We start from the raw sequence: 22,867 nt of genomic DNA, 5'->3' as shown, positions 1-22,867 counted from the left end.
TTGTTTTTCCTTTGTGCCTCAATTTCCTGAAGTTGCAAGCATCACTTCATAAACTTTTCTTTTAAAACATATTTTGGGGTAAAAATTTAAATATGATATGTTTGACAAATTGCTAACTTAGCAAATTGTTTTTTCTGGGTCAAGCAGGAAGGACTTTCACGAACAACTCTTGCAGGAAGTAGCACAATTTAGGTGGAGCATCCAATCACCTTTTGATCTGTTTCACATCTAATTCACGTTGTTTTTTGTTCTTTCTCCCTTTAAAATGGATCTTCCTCAGATTGCCATGGCCCTCATTTTATCCCACTTCACAGCAAGGGTTTTGGTGTGTCTGTTTTTGTTTTTGAGCATTCGTATTTGTTGTCTTGGCATTAATTTAGGTTAATTTAGGTTTGTTCCGTGAGGCATGTTTTAGAGAGAAACAGCTCACCAGTTCTACAGCTGTGTGGGCAGCTGTTCAGTTCGAACTCTAGTTTGACTTAGAGATTTCTTGCGTCCCGTGTATTCTTACATGGCCATATGACTTGTCATGAGTTTGAGAGATGTTTTTCAAACCTCAGAACCCTCAAATAGTCATTACATTTCTCAAATACATTTATTTCACATGTGAAGAAGTCACTTGCAGCTCGCACCCACGAATCTCCACATGAAAAATGAAAGGTTTCTAACTGCGGAACAGCCACTACAGCCTGGCTCGCATCCTGGCCTCAGGCCTTCCTAATCTGATTCTTGTTTGTCCAATTGGGTGGCTCCTGACTGATGCTGTCGTGATGCTCACAGGGATGTCCAAGAGAGGACTCAACCCAGAGCAGCCGTGACCAGGTCTTGTCTCCGCACAAGAAAGAATTCAAGAGCGAGACAGATGCAAGAAAGCACAGGAAGTTTACTGAAATGAAAGTACATACGTAAAAGGGAAGTGTGGGCACACTCAGAGATGGAGTCGCACCCAGCAAGTCCTGACCAAGGCTATTTATACCTCCCAGGGGCAGGTTTGCTAACAAGCCACTGACAAGGCCAGTAGGTGAGATCCTCAGTTTCCTGCTCTCTCCTCCTTATTTGGCTCCTCTGGAACTGTCATGGCGTCAGATGCATGCTGAGAGTCCTAGTAACCAAAATGTGAATGAGATTATAATGGCATTATAATTAGTTAAAGGTCAGGTCTGGTCAAGGCGATAAGTTCTGCTGGATGAAACTAGTTCTTGTTCTTCTCCAGTTTCAGGTGCCGGATACAATCACTTGTTACTTGTGTCCTCAGTGAGGAGCCTCATGTTGTAGTCTGGAAGGGGGTTGTCAATGTCCTAGGCTACCTATGATTGCCCACTCAATTTATGCAAAGTAAATTTAACATAGCAGCCAGTTCCTTGAAGTGAAGATTTTACTTCACACTTTAATCTCAGTTAGGCAGACATCCATATATTTTTATTGACAGGCGTTGTTGAACAACTTTGCATAATTTCAAATGCCACCCAGGCCTATCAACAGATGACGGCCTCCGGAAGGTGGGCCTGAAAGATAACAGTGTGCGGGCTGGGGCTGCCGACTGCCGCTCTCCGTCATCCCTGGTGCTTTTCTTGCACTGACTGTTGTGAACCAGCTCACGATCTCAGGATGTACAGAAATATAATAATTGGATTACTATTGTCAGGTAAGTGGAGTTCGTTTTTAGCCCGATGCTGTTATATTGCCTATGAGATTATAGATTAAAATATAAAGTACCCCACTTTAATTCTGTCTTACTTAAATGAATACATACATCTGATCCCGGTCTGCTACATGGATTTTATTGGGACTCAGCTGACAAGGTGAAGGAAATGGCAGCAGAAAGTCAGTCGTTGTGGCCGGATCACAGTTTTCCAGTATGAGGAGCATGTTTAATTCTAAGCCTAGCTAGAATGAAAAGAATTTTATCAAATAGTATGAGAACTATTTCGGTGTGAATTAATTTGTGGCTTTTTGTGTTTTAATGAGGTTAACTTCTAAATTAAAGAATCGTTAATCAGGGTGATGGTGAATATAAAGTCCTCAGGTTTTAAAAAGTTTTCCAAAAAATTATAATTTCCTCCTTCTCCCGTTGGAAAGGTACAAACCACAAGCATGAACTCTGAAACCATAGGGGACATGTTCATCTCTCTGTGGGTCCATTCCTGAGGTGTGAGGCAGGAAAAAGAAAAAAACAACTCTGTTGGCTTAGGTGTTATGTGGTTTGGGGATCTGAATCTAATTCATTAAAGTAAAGAAATAATGTGGGGGTATTCTTAGGTTGTATTAAATTACCATTATTTTTGGCCTCTTCCTGGTAAATGTCTTCTCAAAATTCAGTGTTTATGTGTTAGAAATACTAGTGCCCAGCGCGTAAATAAGGAGAAGCGGTCCTTTGAAATATTTTTAGCCCATCACACATTGCTCTACCTCAAGTCAGAACAAGTATCAGGTATCTCTTGGGCATTCTGTATAGGACAGGAAAGAGATCCAGCATTTGCTAAAGTACATTTGGGCATAAAACCGTGTAATAAATAGTTAATAGCGCTGGCATGAGAGACAGAGAAAACTGGGTTCAAATCGGTTCCACATCTGAAAACCTGGGGAACAACCAAGTCAAATGACTTACCTCTGTTTGCCTCACCATCTTCATCTATGAGGAGCGTGCTTCAGCCAGTACTTGCCTCACAGTAATTGCATGAGGACTAAACAAAATAATTAATGTAACGTGCTGACTCCGGTGCCCAGCATACAGTAAAGAACTAAATCAGTATTTAGCTATGATAATAATCATAGACTAGGGAACAAACCTGGGTACTGCAATGGTGATTTCTGAATGGCAGAGAAAGGGAAATTACAGGAAAACAGAACACTAACAAAGCTACGCTAAATGTTTTAAAGTAGCGAAGTATGAAGACAGCTTGAAGAAAAGAAAAAAATGAGTGTATGGTGTAATATTTAAATATATTCAAATATTGGTAGAGTTTTACACAGGAGAAGAGGTATTCTTTGTGTTTTCTCAGAGGGCAAAGTGGGATTACTCAATCAAAGTAGACACCTTACCCTTTGGAGGGGGGCATAAATAGATGGAGATACTTTGTGCGTCTTCGAGCTGCCCAAAATTTGGAAAGGATTTCTGGGAAAGAAAGAAATTCTATCTGCTGGAGCAGCGTCTACAACTGGGTTAGGGCCTGAAGTGACACCTCATGGCTAGGTTATTAAGGCTGTATGACGCCGAAGGCTTCCCTGGCCTTTCAGGGCCAGTGCTGTTCTCATCTTTGCATCTTCTGAAGAAACTCTCTTGATGTGACTACTTTATAGGATCATAGAAAGGTATGGGAGCAGGGTTTCCCACCTTTGCTTCTACATGTAAGAGGGGAACCTGGAAAGTGTGAGGAAGGTTAAACATGATTGGCTCTAGCAAAAGAAATGATTGTTTTGCTTTCTCCAGTAATCTTACGGCTAAATAAAGCAGTATTTCCAATGTGACATGTCATCTGCCACATGAAGAGTAAGTTTTTTGTAAACAATTTGATTCCCAGTCATTCACTCATTTGTTCGTTTAGTAATTCTGTCAGGTGCTAAACAGCAAGGCCAGAGCAGAAAGACCAGTGAGCTCCCATGGAGGGTACATGCAGTGTGCGTGGGCGCACGGAGGGAGGGAACGCAGACATTAAACAGAACAAGTAAATTATGAAAATAACCAACAGTGAAAAACAAAACAGAATCAAACCTGGTAAGGTGATAAACATATCGCAGAAGCTGTTTTAGAAAAGGGTGGCAGGAAATTTTTCTCTAGTGACATTTATGCTGAGAACTAAACAATGAGAAGAAGCCGACCTTACAAAATCTGGGGAAAGGGGACTGAAGGTGAATGGAAGAAAGGAACAAAAGCTCTGAGACAGGAGAGAATGTAGTGTGTTCAAGGAATAATGAAAGCTTTTATCTGAAAACAAGATTCCGATGCTAAGAATTGGAGAATCCAGTATTATATCACTTCAACTAGGAAATTATGTCATAAACCAGGACCCTCTAAAGTTTCCTGATTTTACTTTTAAAAATCATGCAAAATTTGCATTCTAGGTCATAATATATTGATTTAATTGGAATATCCAAAGGGACAGGTATTCTCATGCCTGTTTTATTCCTAGAATCTAGCACAACTCTTGATACATAGTAGGATATTGGTTGAATCAGCAATTGAGGAAGAGAGGAATGGAGGGAGGAAGGAAGGGAAGAGAAGGAAAAGAAAAGAATATTGTTTTCATTTGTTCAGGCAAAATGAGAGCTCGGTGTAGGTAGGCCATAATTTCGTTTGCATCTTAACTGCGTAACCCTGCAGGTACACCAGTTTGAAAAGCACGTGCCTAGAATGACCTAACGAAGCAAGGTATTTCCTTCTTCTTCAGTGACCCAAGAAGAGAGCCTCTCTGTCCATTTAATTGTTACAGGAAAGGACTCTGAGTTGAGTTTCAGGGACCACAAGACTGTATATTTCTTAAAAGCATAACTGGTCTTCATTTCTGTATCTCACACATTACTAGGCAGATAGTGGGCAGTCAATACATATTTAATAGTTGCAGAAATGACAAATAACCAGAGTTTTGCTGCCGACTAGTTTAACTGTGCAAAATCAATTAGCCCCTGTGGGCCTCAGTTTCCTTGTGCCTATTAAATAAAGCACAGAATAGACGGTATCTAAAATCCCTTTCATCTCTAAACTTCAATGAGGCCTCAAAGGTCAGCCTGAGATGAGCTTGAGCCTAGTTCTTAAACCTATAAATCTCTTCAGTTGGGTGTGAAATTGGGTTTTTAGAAAGAAATAGACACTCCACTATGAATTCCTTTGAAGAAAGAGTCCTAAGAGAGGGAAATGAGTGGACAACATCTCAACATTAGTTTGTACTGATTCTAAATTGCAAAATTGAATTTGACATCCTTTTGATAAATTTATTTTTACTTTGGTTTCTAGAGGATTGTTGAAAACATCTATGAGCCAATTTGGGAAGCACATTTTAAATAATTTCCCCAACTTGTCCTTATAGGTTATATTTCTACATCATCTGCCGATGACAGCGGTGCTGAGGAAAATGTCGTCACTCCTAAATCAACAAGTAATGCACTAACAGAAACAAGTGAGTAATAGATTTCCAGCCATTATTATCATATCCATATATTTAATAAGTACCTATCTGTGTGGCTTTCTTTGATAAATGAACTAAATTAAAACTAAAGCAAAAATACTGAAAAGAAACGTCCCAGTGTTATCTCTGGGTGTGGGGAGTGTGGGTAATTCTTTTTCCTGCTTTTTAATACTTTCTACATTTTCTGCAAAGAGAATCATAACTTGTAATCAGCAACAGATTAAATATGTTTTACAAGTAAACTGAACAAACACAATCTCTGTTTTCTAAGAAGTCTGTATCATGATAAAGACCTCTTAATTAAGACCTCATGAAGAGGTTTTCAATGTTTAACAAACATTAACAGAGGAAAACCAAGCTACCAGCATTCATTTCATCGGGGTTTATTACTACTTGAACAAACTTGGTTATGAGATATACTGAAAGTGATTTCAGAGATCTGGTAGAGACAAAAGCAACAATTGACAGTGAACGTATGAAATAACCCATCATGAATAATGATTTCATTTTCTGTTTTTTATATGGCTTGTGTCCGTTATGATACCCCAAACCCCCAACAACCTTGCTCCAGTAGCTAAGGGTATCAGAAAAGTGGCCCCATACAGAACCTGAGGACAGTTCATTCACAGAGAGACTTCTCTCACACCGTAGGAGTCAGTCAGCATTTTGGCTCATCCCTGTCTCAGGAAACGAAATGATTCCAAAAACTGTAAGCCCCAAATCATAAAAGATGGTTGTTCTTCTCTCAGTTCCCTAGTACCATACCACACCCCAGTGCAAAGTGCAGGCGAGTTCTGATCCTCACCGCTTCAAGAGCCTGGTCCTCTTTGATGATTTAGATCAGACTCCATTTCAGCAACACGCTTTGAAGGTCCAATGCAAAGAGCCTTTCTCTTCGAAGTGTGAAAATAAGCCTAGAGAGGTGTTCTGAAGTTGAATTAATTAATGAAGTAGAACAAGAGAAACAAACTCACTTGACTCAGGGAAGAGAAACTGAGTTTCCTGGTAGTAAATGGAGAAGCAGTCAAGTTAGAGGTTTTCTGTTGAGGTATGTTTCTTCCAATCCAATTTGAAAACGAGACCTCCTAAGTTACATTAGGCCTTTGTGCTCTTAACCTCCTGTGACCTTCACTTGTTAATATTCCTCGAAAGCGTCCACACAGGTGGTAGTTAGAGATCTTCCACTTTACTTTTGTACCACCTTTGGCCTTAGGTACTGTCGATCCAGTGATACAGAAAACTTATCCAGTGAGAGAGAAAATGAGTTCTTTACTTTGCATAAATCATATGTAAAGAGAGGAGAATGGTGGACTTCTATTGTATCTGTTTAATGGGGTCATGGAGTATATTTTAAGTTTTCACAAATTCATTAAAGAAAAATGAAAAGTTGATGATATTAATACCTCCCATGCTAAGCCCTTTACCTAGATTATTTCATTTCATCCTTACTATAACAATATGGAGTAGGTATTATCCCCATTGCACAAATGAAAAAACAGAGGTTCAGAAAGTTTTAAAAACTTTCATGTCTAAAGTCATACGGTCAGTGAACAGTGAAGCTGGAGACAAACCCAGGAGGCTTGACTGGAGAGCCTTCATCCTCAACCAACACACTGCTTTTCCTCCCCCAAGAGAGGACAGTTTCTTTCCCACTCTGCTCTCCAGAAATCAGCACTGGACATTTTGGTGCAAATCTTCCATATATTTTTCTAGATATGTTTATAAATATATACTTAAGAAATTACTCTATGCAGTATTCTGAAATTTGCTTCCTCCTCAAAGTGCATTTTTTTTCCATATTAGTAAACACACTTGTAAAACATTTTAATGGCTTCATAATATTATATCGAATGCATAAACCATGGTTTTCTTAACCTAGGCTATGCTTTTGAATATGTAGGTTGTTTCTACTTTATATTCTTTCAAACAATGCTATTACAGACATCTTTGTAACTCATCATTCCATGTTAGAGTATGCACATTTTAAAAGTTTTGATGAATATTGCCAAATTTCCTTCCCCCAAAGGTATACCAAGGTATACACCCATCATTAAATTTTGAGAGTATCTGCTTCAGTCCCCTCTTGCCAAATTGTGTGCCAGAAGTCTTTTTATCTTTGCCAATAAAATAAGTGAACGATACAGTGTATTTATGTTTCAATTTTTATTTACTTGATTACTAGTGAAAATTAACCATTTCTCTATGTTATTGTTTTTGTGTTTTTTTTCTTTAATTGTTATTGGGGAATATTGGGGAACAGTGTGTTTTTCTAGGACTCATCAGCTCCAAGTCAAGTCGTTTTACTCAATCTAGTTGTGCAGGGTACAGCTCACTGGTCCATGTGGGACTCGAACCAGTGACCTTAGTGTTATGAGCACCACACTCTAACTCAGGGGTGTCCAAACTTTTTTCAACATTTTTCACCAAGGGCCACATGCGGTAAAATACACAAACAGCTGGGCCACTCACTTGAGGTGAAGTACGTATTGCCTCAGCTGGTTTATTTAAGTAAACTAAATATATTTTTGGAATTTGCTGCGGGCCAATTGACAATGGATTGCGGGCCGCAGTTGGCCCGCGGGCCGCAGTTTGGACACCCCTGCTCTAACTATTGAGCCAACCAGACACCCCCAAGAATAGTAATATTTTGTGACATGTGAATATTACGTGAGATTAAAAATGTCATGTCTGTAAATAATTATTGGAACACAGCAATACTGATTCATTTAGGCTTTGGTTTACCTATTGCTCATGGTTGCTTTTGCACTGTCACAACAGAGTTAAAGAGTTGTAACAGACAGCGACCACATGGCCCACAAAGCCAAAAATATGTCTTCTTTATCCCTTTATAGAAAAAGCTTACCAACTCTTGCACTCAGGGGTCCCATCCTGCTGCTTGAAAACTCATTTGTAGGCTGAGGGTTTCCAAGCTCAGTTCCTGTGGAGGTCCTTAAAGCTGCTCCCAGGTGGCTGTGGACTCGGGGTTCGAGGCTCCAGGGCTGTCACCCTGGCTTCCACCAGAGCCGTTCCACTGTTTCACCACTGGGGAGCTGCTCCTTGGAAAGTGCATAGAGTGAAATCCATTGTGAGGGAGAGAAGGTTTTCGAAGTCAAAAACCACAAGATTGAATATGGCTAATTGTGAATGTTATTATTTTGCAAGCCAATCAGGCTCATATCGAATTGTTTTCTGCAACTGTTCTAGTTCTAGATAAAGGTGACATAAGAACATAGCATTGGACACCTGGCCCACTAACTGCACACATTAACAGGCTGTAGCTTTGTGTTCACAGCTATTGACTGGAGACTTCAAACAAAATATTCAAAACACGAGCTCAAACGTTATCACTCCAGGCACTTAACCCATTAGAAAGTTCAATTGTCCTGAATTTTAATTGGCTACTTTGGCTTAATGAAACCCTTCTAAAAGTGAAAAATGAATGACAATAGACAAGTGGACATCTGGTTATATTATTACAACTTGACTCAGATCGAGTTTGTCAAGTCTTTGGTTCAAAAGCAAAATTGAATATTTCCTTTAAAATATTGCTTCACGGCAATAGCCTTCTCCAAACACCATTTGGAACAGGCAAGATCCCCATTTATAAGTTCATCGCATATTAAACAGGAAGGTTCAGTAGAAAAGGCATTGGATGGGAGTTTTTGTTCCTGTTTTACCATAAATTAGCTGGGGAGACCTTCCACAAATAAATTTATCGATCAGTTTTCACAGTCATCGCAATGCCAAGAAACGGTAACATTTAGAAAATGTAGTTTTCTGACTTGGAAACTATTGAAGGTATTTTGTATGCAGGCTGTCGCCTTGTAAGAGTTTGTTTTTGCAAGATAAGACTTCTATCAGCTGCAAGACAGGAGGGAATCGGAACCAAGCCAGCAGCTGTCTGAGCTCACTATCAATTCGTGACAGGAGTTCTGCTACTGGACGTTATGGCCTAAAGCAAAAAGCCAGGGTATTTTGTCCACAATTGCATTTTACTGTTGTTCTTTCTAAAAACATTCTATGTGAGAAATGTCAACTGTTGGGGAAAGCCGTGTGGTTTCATGGATTGAGCAGAATATTAGGAGGCTGGAGCTCTATTCCCAACTGTATCCCTACTGTGTTCTGAGCTCACAGGTCACCCTGCCTCCTCCTTGGTATGATGGGAGCTGTGGCAGGGGCCCTCTCAGGCTCCCTTCCCCCCACACAGACATCTCAGGCTGGTAGAGTTTTCCTGAGCAACTGAGGACAGGGCAGTGAGGGTAAGAGACAAAAGAGGTGAATGTTCTGGAACAATTCAGATATTATGTAAGTGTAAATTGTGAGATGATACAACTATGCAAATTTGGACTATTTCTGATTTGGAAACTATTTAAGGCATTTTGTACACAGGGTGTATCTTTGTAAGAGTTTGCTTTTGCAAGATGAGACTTCTATCAGCTGCAAGTCAAGAGGGAACAAAAACCAAGCAAATTTGGAATATTTCTGACTTGGGATATTTAATATTGGAATATTCATTCATTCATTCCACCTTCCCAAACCTAAAAGTATGGGATTCAGTTCAGGTCACAAATGTGTACTGTGTACAAAGCACCATAGCAAATGCCATTTTAGTGTCTGGGGACTGAAAAAAATTTTCTAAACTAGGAGCTTGAGGCCTTGCTAAACCTACCCTGCTATTTTATTTTGCACTCATTTGCCACTTGATCATTAAACCCTTGTTAATCTGAAATTTGCCTACCTTTGCCTGTTAGCGGCCCCCCTAACCTCTGCTTGAACTCACACGTCCTCTCCTTTCTCTGTATTTTAGCCCATGCTCTTTCTGTACCTTAATTCTCTTTCCTCCACATTTCCACCTAAAATTCTACCCATCTTTCATGGTTCAGCCAGTGCTTCATTGCAAGTAGGCCTGGGGTAAGGACTTCCAAGTAAGTTTTCCAGAACCTGGGGTGGCTATGGAACTGTGCCGCGCCAAACCCATCTGCTGCTGGGTAGCCAGATGCTGGGCACACCTTCCATAATACCCCACGGTCAATATGCTTCTCTTGGAGACAGAAGAGGCGTTTTCCAGGAATAATCTGGATGTGCTCCTGTTAGAAGAGGTGAAAAGAGTAAGAAAATGACCCTCGTGTCAATATTGCTAAGAGCAGAAAACAGTTTCTCCTGGTGGCCATAGCAAGGGGACATTGAGGGCTAAGAAATTTCAGTAGTGCAATAAATTGGTGTGAAACAGTCATCAAAATGAAGACACCATGATTATTATTCAAATTCTAGACCGTAGGATGTCTGGGAATGTCAAGAATTTTGTCTTTTTTGTGTTCAGTGCATTCCACGTGTTCACCAATTACTAAGTTAACACATCAAAGAAATCTTGCTGACAAGAGCTCAACAAGGCAGAGATCTGGGAGAGGGAATGGCATTGGAAGTCAGCAGAAGGAGGTCTCGCTTTCTGTCCATATTACCAGCTGTGTTAATCTGAGCTAATTATTTAATTTTTATGATACCAAGTATATTACCTGTAAAGTAAGGAGGTTGGATTAGATGTTCCAAGTGACCTTGTGATATAAATGTAAAAGTACATTCTGAATTAAATAGGATGATATTTAAATTGATCTGTAATCTGAAAACAGCGCAAGCAGACTTATTCAAAGCTGATTTAGCTACAGAAAGCTAGGGGCTCAGAGCACAACAGCACAAGAGCAAGTAAAAAAAGAAAAAGCAGGTGAGACTCTTCAGTAATCCAGTCCCTGAGAGCTTCAGACAAACCACGTCTGTTGTTTAATGGTTACAGATTTACTTGGTTGCTTTCTACCTAGTTGACCCAACTCAAGAGTCTATTGTAAAAAGCCCTGTTTATATTAAATCCGCTTCACAGAAATTTTGCAACTTTGCATAACTGAGTATGTCCACAGATGTCTATTAGCTGATTAGGGCCTGAGAAACCTGGGAGACCCAGATAGATGTGTGGGCTGTTGCTGTGAAATACAGCGTTAGAACATTCTTGGTGGTTGTTATGGGTTGTCGGATTTTGGTTTCCTTACCTTGAAATTTGAGAGTAGCTTAAGCACGTGAGGATGTATAAAGAAGAAAGTGTAGGTGAGGAAGCTTAGAATAGATTCACCTTCTATCAGGGTAGGAGAAAATTGAATTTAAGAGTGTCTTTATTTTAATTTTTACTGAGGAAGTAGGTTTATGTCTAGGAGATGGAGTGAAGGAGTAATGAGACAGAGATTATTTCTCCAAGTTATGTAAAATGTTCTGCAAATGCAGCTTCTGGAGATGCCCCTGCGGGAGACGTGGGATGAATTTGTCTTTTGTGATATGCTCTATGGTGGATTCTTGATCCCTGTCTTAACTTCTGGTTTATACAGGTTTGCTTACCACGACGTGGACCTTAGCATCCACTACTGCTGCTATAACGTCACAAGCTAGAGAAACACCCACCCCAGGAAGGAAAACAGGTTTGTCCACATTTTACAATAGTTGCTCTGGAGTTATTGTCATGATGCAACTCCATTTAACGGGACCTGTCTCTGTGAGGAAACTGACTAAGACTGAGAAATGGAAGCTAAGAAGACAGTCCCTACTCCACAGGAGTTCTCACTCTGGAATATCTCACAGAAACAATATTGTGGGTTAAACAAATTAAAGCAATCTAGCAAAGCACATGCAGGGTGAATGTGACCCTGAAATGGTGGGCCAGAAAAAGGCAGCCAAGCGTGCATTGGTGTGGAGGGCCCGGGGTGAACGTGAGTGGGACTCGACTGTCCCAGGCACTGACACTGAGTGAATCTCCCCAACGGGCCTCTGTCCTCTCCATTTGCCAATGTAGCCCATAATACTTACCTCACAGTGTTTCTCTAAAGATGAACTAAGAAGATGTATATAAAATTGCTTAGCTCAAAGCCTGACACATCATAAGTATCTAATAAATGAGAACCATACGGTCAGTTGGGTGCTGAGATAAGGGTGGTCCGGTGGCATTCACTCTCTGGTTATTTCTCTAGGGATGAGCTGACTTAACAAGAGACAGTTGAAAGTAGAAAGAAAGACGGTCCTTTGTAGGTTGGGTGTAAGCAGGATACTCCAGATTTAAAATAAAGCCCCGAAGAAAACTTAGAGTGGCTATGAAATCATTAGCTAATAGAAACATTAAGAAAACGTACTGGGATAAATGGAAGGAATAAATTTTAACAGAAACCAAGGGAGGAAAACTAGGTGATTGTTAGGCTTCTGAAAACTAGGTGATTGTTAGGCTTCTAATTTTCAAAGTGATTTCCATGTGAAGCCAACATGATGGTGTCAAGCCAGAAAGCATTTAAGGGCCAACTACAGACACACAGATTGCTACATGCCATGAATCCTAGAAATGGTGGCTAGCGTGGAGGGGTGCTGTGCTAGGAGTTTTCATGCCTTATCTAATTTGATCCACATAGGAATCCAAAGAGATAGGGATTCTAATCTCCATGTGCCCAAGAGAATACTAAAGCACAGAGATATTAAGCTGAGTAAGTTAAGTAAAGCACAGAGATATTAAGTAACTTGTGTAAGGCCACCCAACTAGGACAAAGCTGAAGCCCCATCTGTTCTATTCCAGAGCTCATACACCAACCACAACAATCACTGTCACAAAGGGAAGCTCAGCTCTAATTAACCTTTATAAACAACTGCTACCGAATGACCATAGGCCTTGACTATGTGATGCAGTATAGTGTAATATCTTATTTGTAGTAATTAAATTCAAGAAAATTGTGTGGTGTCGTAGTAAGACAGCTTCAGGGCAGAAAATGGCATTTGGAGACCACCGACAAAAGAAATGTGAAGTGTGGACTGCTCCGGGGGAGGTTCACTCTGGCAGAGCATTAGGAAACTACTAGAGACTTCAGATAGGAAATTTAGTGGGACAGTTGAGAAAAGCTCCTGTAGGACGCAGTAAGCGTTGGGACTTAGCTGGTGGCTGTAGCATAAATCTGGAAAGTTGATAGCAACACTGCTTCTTTGGGGGTTGGACTGAAGTTCATGTGGGGTGATGGCTGCACGTGTCTCCTTTCCGCTCACCATTTCTACATTGAAAAAAATGTACTGCTTCTTGTAGAAGTCACAGGGGCTTCTTCCAATATTCTCTCGTATCCTTCCCTTCAATTAATGAGATGGTTTGCTAATTTCTGACCCATGTAAATACATTCGTTGGGTGGTTGAAAGTAGGTATCGGGATTACTAGTGTTAATATTGACACATTATCTTATGAATTTGACTAGCTAACTGTTGAAAGTTGAACAATAGCTCCCTAACCACAGTTATGTAAGAAAAAGAAACCCACTATATAATCTAATTCAAAATGGTATTTATTTTTTTAGACATGCCCCATGTATTCTGACCTACTTTGAAATTTTGTCTTTTTAGAACGAATTGTCCACGATTTCTCAGAACCAGGTATGGTAATATTTGACATGAAATGACAATCATTACATTATAAATTATGCCTAAGAAAATAAGTGTAAATTTTAAAAATAAAAGAGTATATGTTAATAACTTCCTTTTCATACAAAATTCATAAAGGCAAACAAAATATGCTTTTTAAAATTAAAATAGGCATTCCTCATTGTCTTAAATGTTTTGGAAATAGCAATACATAACTTGATAATAATATTACTTTTAATTTAGATGTTTTTTAACTTTTTCACCAACCATGGTTCCTTGAAAAGTCTAAGGGCTTATAAAATGATTGAACTTCTCTTACCTGTACTTTAAAGAACGCAAGGAGCTTAACATCTTCTTATTAATTGGCGTCATATCAAGAATAAATATAGACCATTCATGTCTCAATCCTGATTCTTTTCTTGGCCCTACGCTACCACTTAGGGGCAACCTTCCCGACCTGTTATAACCGGAGACTGTAGCTTTCCCCTGTAAATGCTGCTGTAGACCTGGCTTTGTTCATTTATGTGCTTATTCACTGTTCTGCCTCCCTTCTAAGCCTCCCTTCACATTTGGCCTGTGTCCATACTCCACAAGAACAAAAATGGATTGTAGAACTGAATTGCTATCTCATAAATTAAAGCTAAGTGGACAGGAAGGCTGGGCAATACCAGTGGGAGAAAAAGTTACTTTTAGTTTTTATCAATAATGCAACTTTTAAATAGAAATAAGCCAAATAAATAAGCCATTTTACCTTTATGTCCTGTCTTCAGTTCTATTTACTTCATTTAGAAGCACTACAAATATACTATGCCTACGCGAGATAGGCAAATATACCTCTAACTTAAAGTTTGTTTCATTCCCAACACGTGAAAGATTTGAAAAACATTTTTAGTTATTATATTATAGAGTATGCATAAGGATACTGTGGAAGGAACGGAAGCTTAGAATATAGGTGACCTGAATTACAGTTACAATTACTTCTAACTAGTTGTCTTGTCTAGGATAAGTAACTTAAATTCATCAGACTTCTTTTCTTCATTTGTAAACTGTTTATACCAGTTTCATTCTGTTATCCATCCAGTACCCTTTTCTACATCCAGGCATTATTTTCTGTCATCACTTTGAAACTCTGAAAGACTTTGTGGCTTTTCTCATATTGGGGTAACATGTCCACAGAACTGTCATCCAACATTATGTCTGTGAGGGCGTGGAAAGAACACTTGACTTGGAGTTGGAACCCTTGGGTGTTAGTTCTGTCCGTTGTGTCATCGTGGACCAAAAACTTTACTACTCAAAGGTTCAGTTTCTGCATGGTTACTGCAAAATACCTAATATTTGAAAAGATAAAATATACTGAAGTATATTAATATAATACAAGTATATTAATTTCTTTCTATAAAAAGGCAAAGTTATATTACCTTGATTTTAACTGTTATTTATCAATTGATACGTGGTCATTTATTTTACACTTTTGTAATTTTCTGCTCTCTTTTCTCCTAAAGTTATAATAGGCATTATTTTTGGGGTGATGACTGGTGTCATTGGAACTATACTCCTTCTTGCTTACTGTATTCGTCGCCTGACTCAGGTGAGAATTCAGTTTTTAATTTTCCTATAAATACTGGTGTGAACATCACTTGGAGAGTTTATTCCTCTGGGTTCAATTACACTCACAGAGAAACAAAACTGCATGAAACTCCATCTTTTTCAACTGGACACAGGGAAGTTACTGAGAAACGCTAGTAGAATTTTTTTATGTTTTTGCATTTTCTCCATAAAGGAAGCCCCAAATATAGATCTATCCCCACTTTCCAATGAAAGATCCTCCAAAGTTTTCATCTAACTAGATTTAATATATTTTGATGGCTACAGATGACATAGTTAAGTTTGTAATTATAGCATTTAGTTTATTTCAGTATGAAAAATATTTAAAATAACATATGTTTACATATGTTTATAAAACATTTACTTTTTTTCATTCTCGTATTTCCTGAAACAAATTTTTCAAACTTCACCCATGAATTTTCCAGCACGAGTGATTTTTTTATCACTAAATCTAATTTCAAGTCCAAACGAAACCGCATTCCAAAGCACATAACCTTTCCTATAACCATCATTTGTTTCAGACATAACATTTGCACATGTATTTATGATGCTGTACTTGGAACTGTAATCCTAGATCACTAAGTATCCAGTCACAAAAGAACCGTATAGTTGAGTTAGATTGGTAATCGACAATAAATTCTTTTTCCCTTTTCTTTTTTTAACTCTTTAACTTTTACTTCCATTAGGTGACTTATATAATCATCTAAACCTAAATTGATTATCATGACTCTATAAATGAATGTTTTCTAAATAATAGTTTCTTAATAAAAGTAAAGTAATGGAGAGTATTTGCTCTAATATGAGAGATTCTATAAGGACTTAAATATAAGATAACTCTTATATTTAACTCTTGTCTGCAGTGTAAATACTGAGGAGAAAATATCTCCTTTTGTTTTGTGTATATGTGACAAACTAAGTTGTCCTCTCTTGGTCTGAAAAAGTCAACGAAATACTTAGTTGACAAAATTCAGAGAAAATCTACATGGATGTAGAAGAATTGGGTCGTGGTCAGTGTGACTAAGAGATCTTACCTCTTTTTAAAAAATTTCCATTTTAGCTTTTTACTATAGTCGGGAAATATGACAGAGTCCATGTTTGGGGTAATAATTCACCTATGGAAATGACAAATACTATTTAGAAATACAATTTTAGATCAAGTTTTTAAATATCTATGAAGTAATGACTTCTCTCAAAAAAGAACTCTACAAAGTAAATTTTAACCAAAAGAGAACAAACTTTAGTCAAAAAAAAATATTTTTAATCTGAGCCATTTTTCTTTATAGTGTCCTAAGTTTAGAAAATAGTGACACTAATATTTTTCTGGTTTTTATTTATAGAAAACTTCACAACCTCCACTCTCAGATGTCACAGATGGTCCTTGAAGTTCTATAGAAACAGGAAATCCAGGTTGGTGTGAATATTCTTATTGTCTTTTGCTTTTTGGGAAGGGAAACCAATCAATGAGTTACTTCTTTCTGAGTTGGGAGGGGTGTGTCCAATTAAGATACCGTTATATTATATATCATCAGTGCTCTCTAAGATTTTTTTAAAAAATTTTTATGTCTGCAGCATAATGAAATTCTCCTTTTTAAAATATCTTTTAAAAAAAAAGTATGACAAATACTGTAAGTAAGACAAAAACTAAGTTCTGTTGTGTACTTATTTTCCAAACTGCAAAGCTGGGTAAAGGAGACCTTGCAATGGGAATAGTTGAATAGTCCCAGACCTGGAGCCACACCTGGATTTGAATCTACACTCTTAACACTTGGAACCTTGGGCAAGCTACTCAGATGGGGATAATGATAGTTAACATGGAAGTAATTTAATATGGCCATAATGATGGTGTCAACCTCATAGAGTTCCATGAGGATTAAAAATCTACAAATAAAGCATCTGAAACAGTTCTTGGTCATAGTGAGTGAGTGTTCGTGTCTGTGAACTAGTGTCTATACTACAGGCTCCCCTCCCAAATGACCTCCTCCGAACAACTGGCCAGTCACTTGGCCCCTTGTTTTCATTTCCACTCCCAGCTGCTAAGTAAATACACAACATCTTGGAGGACTGTAGGTATATTTTTTTCATCCAGAACAGTATTGACCCATGCAGTATTTTTTAAAAAGAGCATTCATTTCCAGCCTTAAAACGTAGCAGATTTTTACGTTAGAAAACACCCACATATTTGTAGTTCCTTACAGAAAAAAATGTAAACTTGAATGATGCTGGAGCCTCCATACCAGAATCTGAGCAATTCATAAGAGCTGATTAGTGGTTGCTACCTTGAATATTTGTTTAAGTATCTATTCAGTTTCGTTTATCTCATTCATTATGGCCTCTTGTATAACTTTACTAATTGAGTATCTAGTTCCTATTAAACTTTGTCTGAAGCATAAACTCAAGTGACATCTATTTTGGGAGATGTCCACCAAGAACAAGGCCTCTGTGGCTTTAAGCTCCAGCAAAAGAGATCTGACTCCGCCTTCTACAACATCCATGGAAGGTTTCCCCGTAATTATCATAAATGATGACAGAAATGAGGTCCTGTAAGTTTCCAGATTCCAGTTTTTATCCTGGTCGAAGCTTTTATCTTCAAAGGACTTGCTAGGTTTTCTAGATTTGGGGGATCATAAAAAAAATAGAGATTTTTAAAGATCCTCCAAAACGCCATAACCCGTATGCAGGACTTGCCTCATCACATGATCCTGTGGGTCCTTAAGGCTGAAGAATGATTGTTGCATAATTACTTAACCCTAGGAAGTTCAAGGTCTATAGAGTGAATGGCATATACATAATTCTCGGCTAAAAGGATTAATGAAATCCTATCTGCAGATATTTAAAACAACAAAGTTTTGAGTCATGTACCAGATTCACTTCATTTACTAAGGTTACCTTGTTATAGGACTTGCTGCTGGAACAAATAGCTGTAACGTACTTATTTATAGCCTGCATTGTTCCAAAAAAAAACGTTTTGATGTTGTTTTTAAAATGGAGCCATTACCACTCAAAGCCTAATGTTTTGTTACTTAAATTCCTACATATCCTTTTAGCTACTTATTTATTTTGGTGATGATGTTAGTGTTTAGCATTTCCTCTGCTATTTTTTTTTTTTTAAATACAAACTTGAGCCCCTCTGTGGACTAGCCCATAAAGGTTTGGGACAATTTAATCCACCAAAATGCATTAAAATATCCTTGTTAAGTTGAAGTGCAACAAACATTTATCAAATGCTTATTGTGGACTGGGCACCACACTCACATTAAATATACCAGTATGACTCTCTGTCCTTTAGAATCTGAGAGTCTAGTGGGGCAGACAGATAGAATGTGGCCATTGCAGTCAACACGCTAGAAAGTAGCAGAGGTGATAGCATCTGAAGGAGACGGGGCAGGCAGCAAAGGCTTCTGGAGACAGGCTCACCTGGGGCCAGCCTTAAAGGAGAAATAGATGTTCTCAGGGCAAGGCATTTGGTCAGCGTGAGCCAAGGCCTGGAAGAAAACAGCATATGGTGTACCAAGAAATGTACCATTTCCACATTAGCAAGGTTAATGCTCTGGTTTTCTGTTCCTGTCTCAAATATGTGTAAAGACAGTGGAAAGTCAGATGAACCAAATTTTAGGCTCATTTCATTTCCCTGTATTTGCGCAAATGAAGTTTTTAAATGTGTCTTAGTAAATTAGTGCAATGGATTATAAAATCTGATCCCACCTCACAGGAAATGTTAGAAAACAAGTAAGATGATTTAAAAGTGCTTCAGTCCTGTCCTTATAGAATACCACTCTAAAGTAATTTATAAACCAAAAGCAGTAAGAGATTTAGAGTGATCGTGCCACCTCACCAAGAACTAGAGATGTGAGGGGATAAAGGATGAACTGCTTTAACCTCCTTGAACTTGCACATGATTTATGCTTGGTGGGAAACGGTAAGAAGTGAATCTGAGTTGGCTGCCCATGGTAGTGGTCAGGTGCGACTCCACCAGTCCATTTCTCAGGGGATAAAGCTTGGGGTGCACAGTTCCTATGATAACCCAAATAGAAGAAAACTGGGAAAAACTCACTTCGACAAGAGCAAAGGCTCTTCGCATCCCTTTCACGCACTCTCCTGGAGTAACATCAATCCAACTTGCCAACCAAGAAAGATGGAGCATTAGATTTGATGGAGGAGACCCAGTTCTGTGCCCTTCCTCCATATGCGAGAATCAGAGGAGAATTTAGCAGTGAGTTTCCGTACAGACTTTTCCTTTTTTATGCCCAAGGAAAAAGGTTATTCCCAAGAGAGATTACAGACTAGGAAGCTTGCCTTAACCTCAAAACACGCATATGTAATTCAACTCACTTATCATTTCCTGCCTTCCCACTATATTCTGCCCCTACAAAAGTTCTTTGTTAGTTTCTCATGTCTGTAGATACTAAAAGCACAGCAATTATGTTTGTTTCTTATCCAAAGCGTTTAGAATAGATTTTCTAGTAATTCTGTATCTTTACACATAACTCTAATAGAGATAGTCTAAAAGGAAATTCCTTTCATTTCCTCACGATTACATGCAAGGACAACTCTGTAAGAATGTAAAATTCTAAAATGTATTTTATGAATTAATTTCCTGCTGTATTTAAATATAACTATGGCTCATATTATTTATTTTCTCTCTCTAATCCTTCTACAGAAAAGTAATCAATGAGAATCTGCTCACCAAACCAAATTTTGGAAGAACTGAAAGACACAAAACTTCTGTCAAGTGAAAATTAACATGTAAATTGGACACACAAATAAATTGTATACCTTCCTAAATTGTACAATTTCAGGATGAAAATTTCGTCATCAAGTCCAGCGACTCAATGATGGAAAATATCACTACTCATTAATATTTCAAAAAGAAGAACAAATATTTCTTTTTATGCTTGCTTTCGTGTGTTAGCATAATTTTTACAGTTATTTGATTCGGAATTCTGATCCAAAACTTCAGTAGGCATCATCCGCAGTTTTTAAAGACTAACTGATTTTATTCTATTGTATTTTAATGATTGTAAAATGAAAGGCTTGTCACATCATACATGAAATCTAAGTTCTTCTCATCCTAAACTTCTGAGTCTATTTTTATTGTTTGAAATAAATTAAGGGGACACTGAAATCCTATCATTTCCTTCACTGATGAACCAGCAAGATATGGTATTACATTGATAATGATGATATTTTAGTTACACTAATGAAGTTTGTACTTGGAAATGCCGTGCATATACACATACATACACATATGTACATATACACAGAATAGGCATTTAAAATGACACTCACGTTCATCATTTAATGCGTAAATCAATACAAAAAAATTTCCCATTAAAAAGTGAGAAGTTACATATGTATAAATGGCTCATTGAAAATAATCTGTCTTACAGTACAGCATTACCTTCTTCAGGCCACTGGAAGAGTTATTTACGGAAATGGTCAAGAGTAACCTGAGGAAGAAAAACATTAATGACTTTCCCTTCCAAGAGAAACGTAACAACTTTGTAAATGAAACAAGATGTGCAAATTTAACATGCAGGTGAATATTTAATAGGTCACCATTACATTCTTTTTAGAGTTCTCAATTAAATTCTTTAATCCACCCAGTCCCAGCTTCTCTTATTAATAAAGCTTTGGAAATTGGTTTAAATAATCTAAAAGAAATTTCTAGAAATGAGATTAGGCTTTGTGACAATACAAATGTCACTCATTTACAGTGAAACTTAAGAATCAGTATAAAAACAAAGAAGCACCTTCCTGTGATAGTCTATTTCCACATTAATAAAAATCCATATGGCTTCCCATTGCTGTGTGATAATTAAGTGAATAATATTATGTGCATGTTTTGGCCTGGCAACTTATTTCTTAATAAATTAAAAAATGTAAATCTTAACCTACTTGTATATTCAGAGAATGTTCTTATACTACTAAATTGACTATATAAAATAAATAATACAAATGGTATATTTCTGTTGGTATGTATTTTTTAAAGTAGTTTAAACAGTATTATTGGGTTAATTTAATCAAACAAATGATCCAAGCACCAAGGCAATTTTAAATGTACTTTTTTCAATAAAAATAAAATCTTGAACCAAGCGATAATATGAGACTAAATAAACTTGTCTCTAAAATAATTTATAAGTCGAAGACAATAAGAGAGTGATTGTGCGATCTAGACCAGGGTAAGTGAATTAAGAGAATAACTAAAGTAACAGTTGCTCTAACTTCCTTGAACTTTTTCGGTTAATTTCTCTGTAGTTCTATCTATGGACTTTTCACATTTAAATTTAATGTTTGTAGGAAAAATAATGACCTTTATTCTCTTCATATTTCTATAATTAAACTGGCATAAGATTACAGTAAAGAAATCCTACCTATGAAGCCAACATGATCCATGCATGGCTCCTGCTGGATTTCTTAAAATTTGGGACTGGAGGTGTGGATGGGAGTGAAGCTGATTAGACAATTTTATCCTTCAAGCCTGGGTGTTTGCTGGTGTGGAGGTGTGAGCAAAGGGTCTTAGAAACTAGGGAGGAAATGAAGGAAGAATGGGTAGAGGCATTGTGAAGAGAGAATTTGGGGAGCCATGAAAAGGCGTGGTGGAAAGGGTATTTTAGTGAGATTAATGTATAGCAATTGAGTAAGAGCCTTCTGGTTTATTCTAAACATTTATTTTATCAAATGTAGCAAATTTCTCACAAAAAAAACTCCTAAGAGCCAAATGTCATTTAAGCAAAAATCAACAGAAAATTCTACCCAGAATCATGCATAGGTCTGTATCCTTTTTATTACCTAACAGTGACCAGAATAGTAATGGGGTCTACCCAGCTTTTGACACAAGGTAGACCAGGAAGAACCAGTTCCACTGGATACATTTTAAATGACACAGGAGACATAACTAATTTTTGTTTGTACGCTCTGAGTCTTGCTCACTCAATATCACCATTATACTGACAGAACAATTAATGGAGCAGAAAACCTCTTAATGAAAATAGACAAGTCATCCCCAAAGTGCAGAGCAGGCTCTAGGGAGGCACAAACGAACACACTAAGACTGCTGCAGCCTCACACCCCTCTTTCTCGTCCAGCCCTGTGTGAGCCTGGGTGTTTGTCGCAATTGTCAGACTTGACAGTGCCCACAGGCTCGAGGAGACAAAAACAAAACACAAAACATTATGTCAGAGTCACATGTCATGACTTTTACAGTAGGAAGGGCGATGAGATAAAATCAGTTGGAATTCTATTCATTTTTCTGTTTTTGGAAGACCCTTGCGCAGGTCAAAGCCAAGTACAGAGTACAAGGGAGCCTTCTGCATCCTCGGCAGGAGTCATCTCAGTTCTTGCCCAGCAGATTCTCTCATTTCTATGGACCAAAGACTAATGTTTCTGTCGAATCCCCCAAATCCGTACGCCAAGTGGTTACCACTAGTCCTCAGAATTGTCATGGGAGATGAAACCCAGTACTACCTGTGATTTAAAACACAACAGAAGTAGCATCTATGAGTTTGCCTCCATTGGCCATGTGACCTTCTATTTTTATTTATTGGTAAAAGAAAATTTAGGTCAGTATGAATTATACACCAGAGTATCTATAAGTGCTAGACTTTGAAAGTCCCTCATTTCTGCAGGATAAGTAATTAACAAAATAAAACCTTGAGAGAGCGATGCCATAGTCTATATTTCAATGACGAGTACAGTATTTCATAATTTTATTAGGAAATTCT

At 37.9% G+C, this 22,867-nt stretch overlaps 1 protein-coding gene across 2 annotated transcripts; it reads left to right on the top strand.

Moving 5' to 3' along the window:
• Window positions 1-1,431: 1,431 nt before the first annotated feature.
• On the top strand, window positions 1,432-20,961 carry LOC117037399 (glycophorin-A-like). 2 transcript variants are annotated; one of them, XM_033133339.1, is made up of 7 exons: window positions 1,441-1,645; window positions 5,025-5,114; window positions 11,492-11,581; window positions 13,524-13,553; window positions 15,044-15,129; window positions 16,484-16,553; window positions 19,804-20,958. In XM_033133339.1, the coding sequence occupies exons 1-6, from the start codon at window positions 1,609-1,611 to the stop codon at window positions 16,526-16,528; spliced, it is 378 nt and encodes a 125-aa protein (XP_032989230.1). In that variant the 5' UTR covers window positions 1,441-1,608; the 3' UTR covers window positions 16,529-16,553; window positions 19,804-20,958. The 2 variants fall into 2 exon arrangements, with proteins under 2 accessions (XP_032989231.1, XP_032989230.1); XM_033133340.1 differs by lacking the exon at window positions 13,524-13,553 and having other exon boundaries at window positions 1,432-1,645; window positions 19,804-20,961.
• The last annotated feature ends 1,906 nt before the right edge of the window (window positions 20,962-22,867 follow it).

The sequence above is a fragment of the Rhinolophus ferrumequinum genome, chromosome 18 (genome assembly GCF_004115265.2).
Source record: "Rhinolophus ferrumequinum isolate MPI-CBG mRhiFer1 chromosome 18, mRhiFer1_v1.p, whole genome shotgun sequence".
NCBI lineage: Eukaryota > Metazoa > Chordata > Mammalia > Chiroptera > Rhinolophidae > Rhinolophus > Rhinolophus ferrumequinum.
Note: the sequence above shows the minus strand (reverse complement) of the source record. Positions and strands in the feature narration are given on the sequence as shown.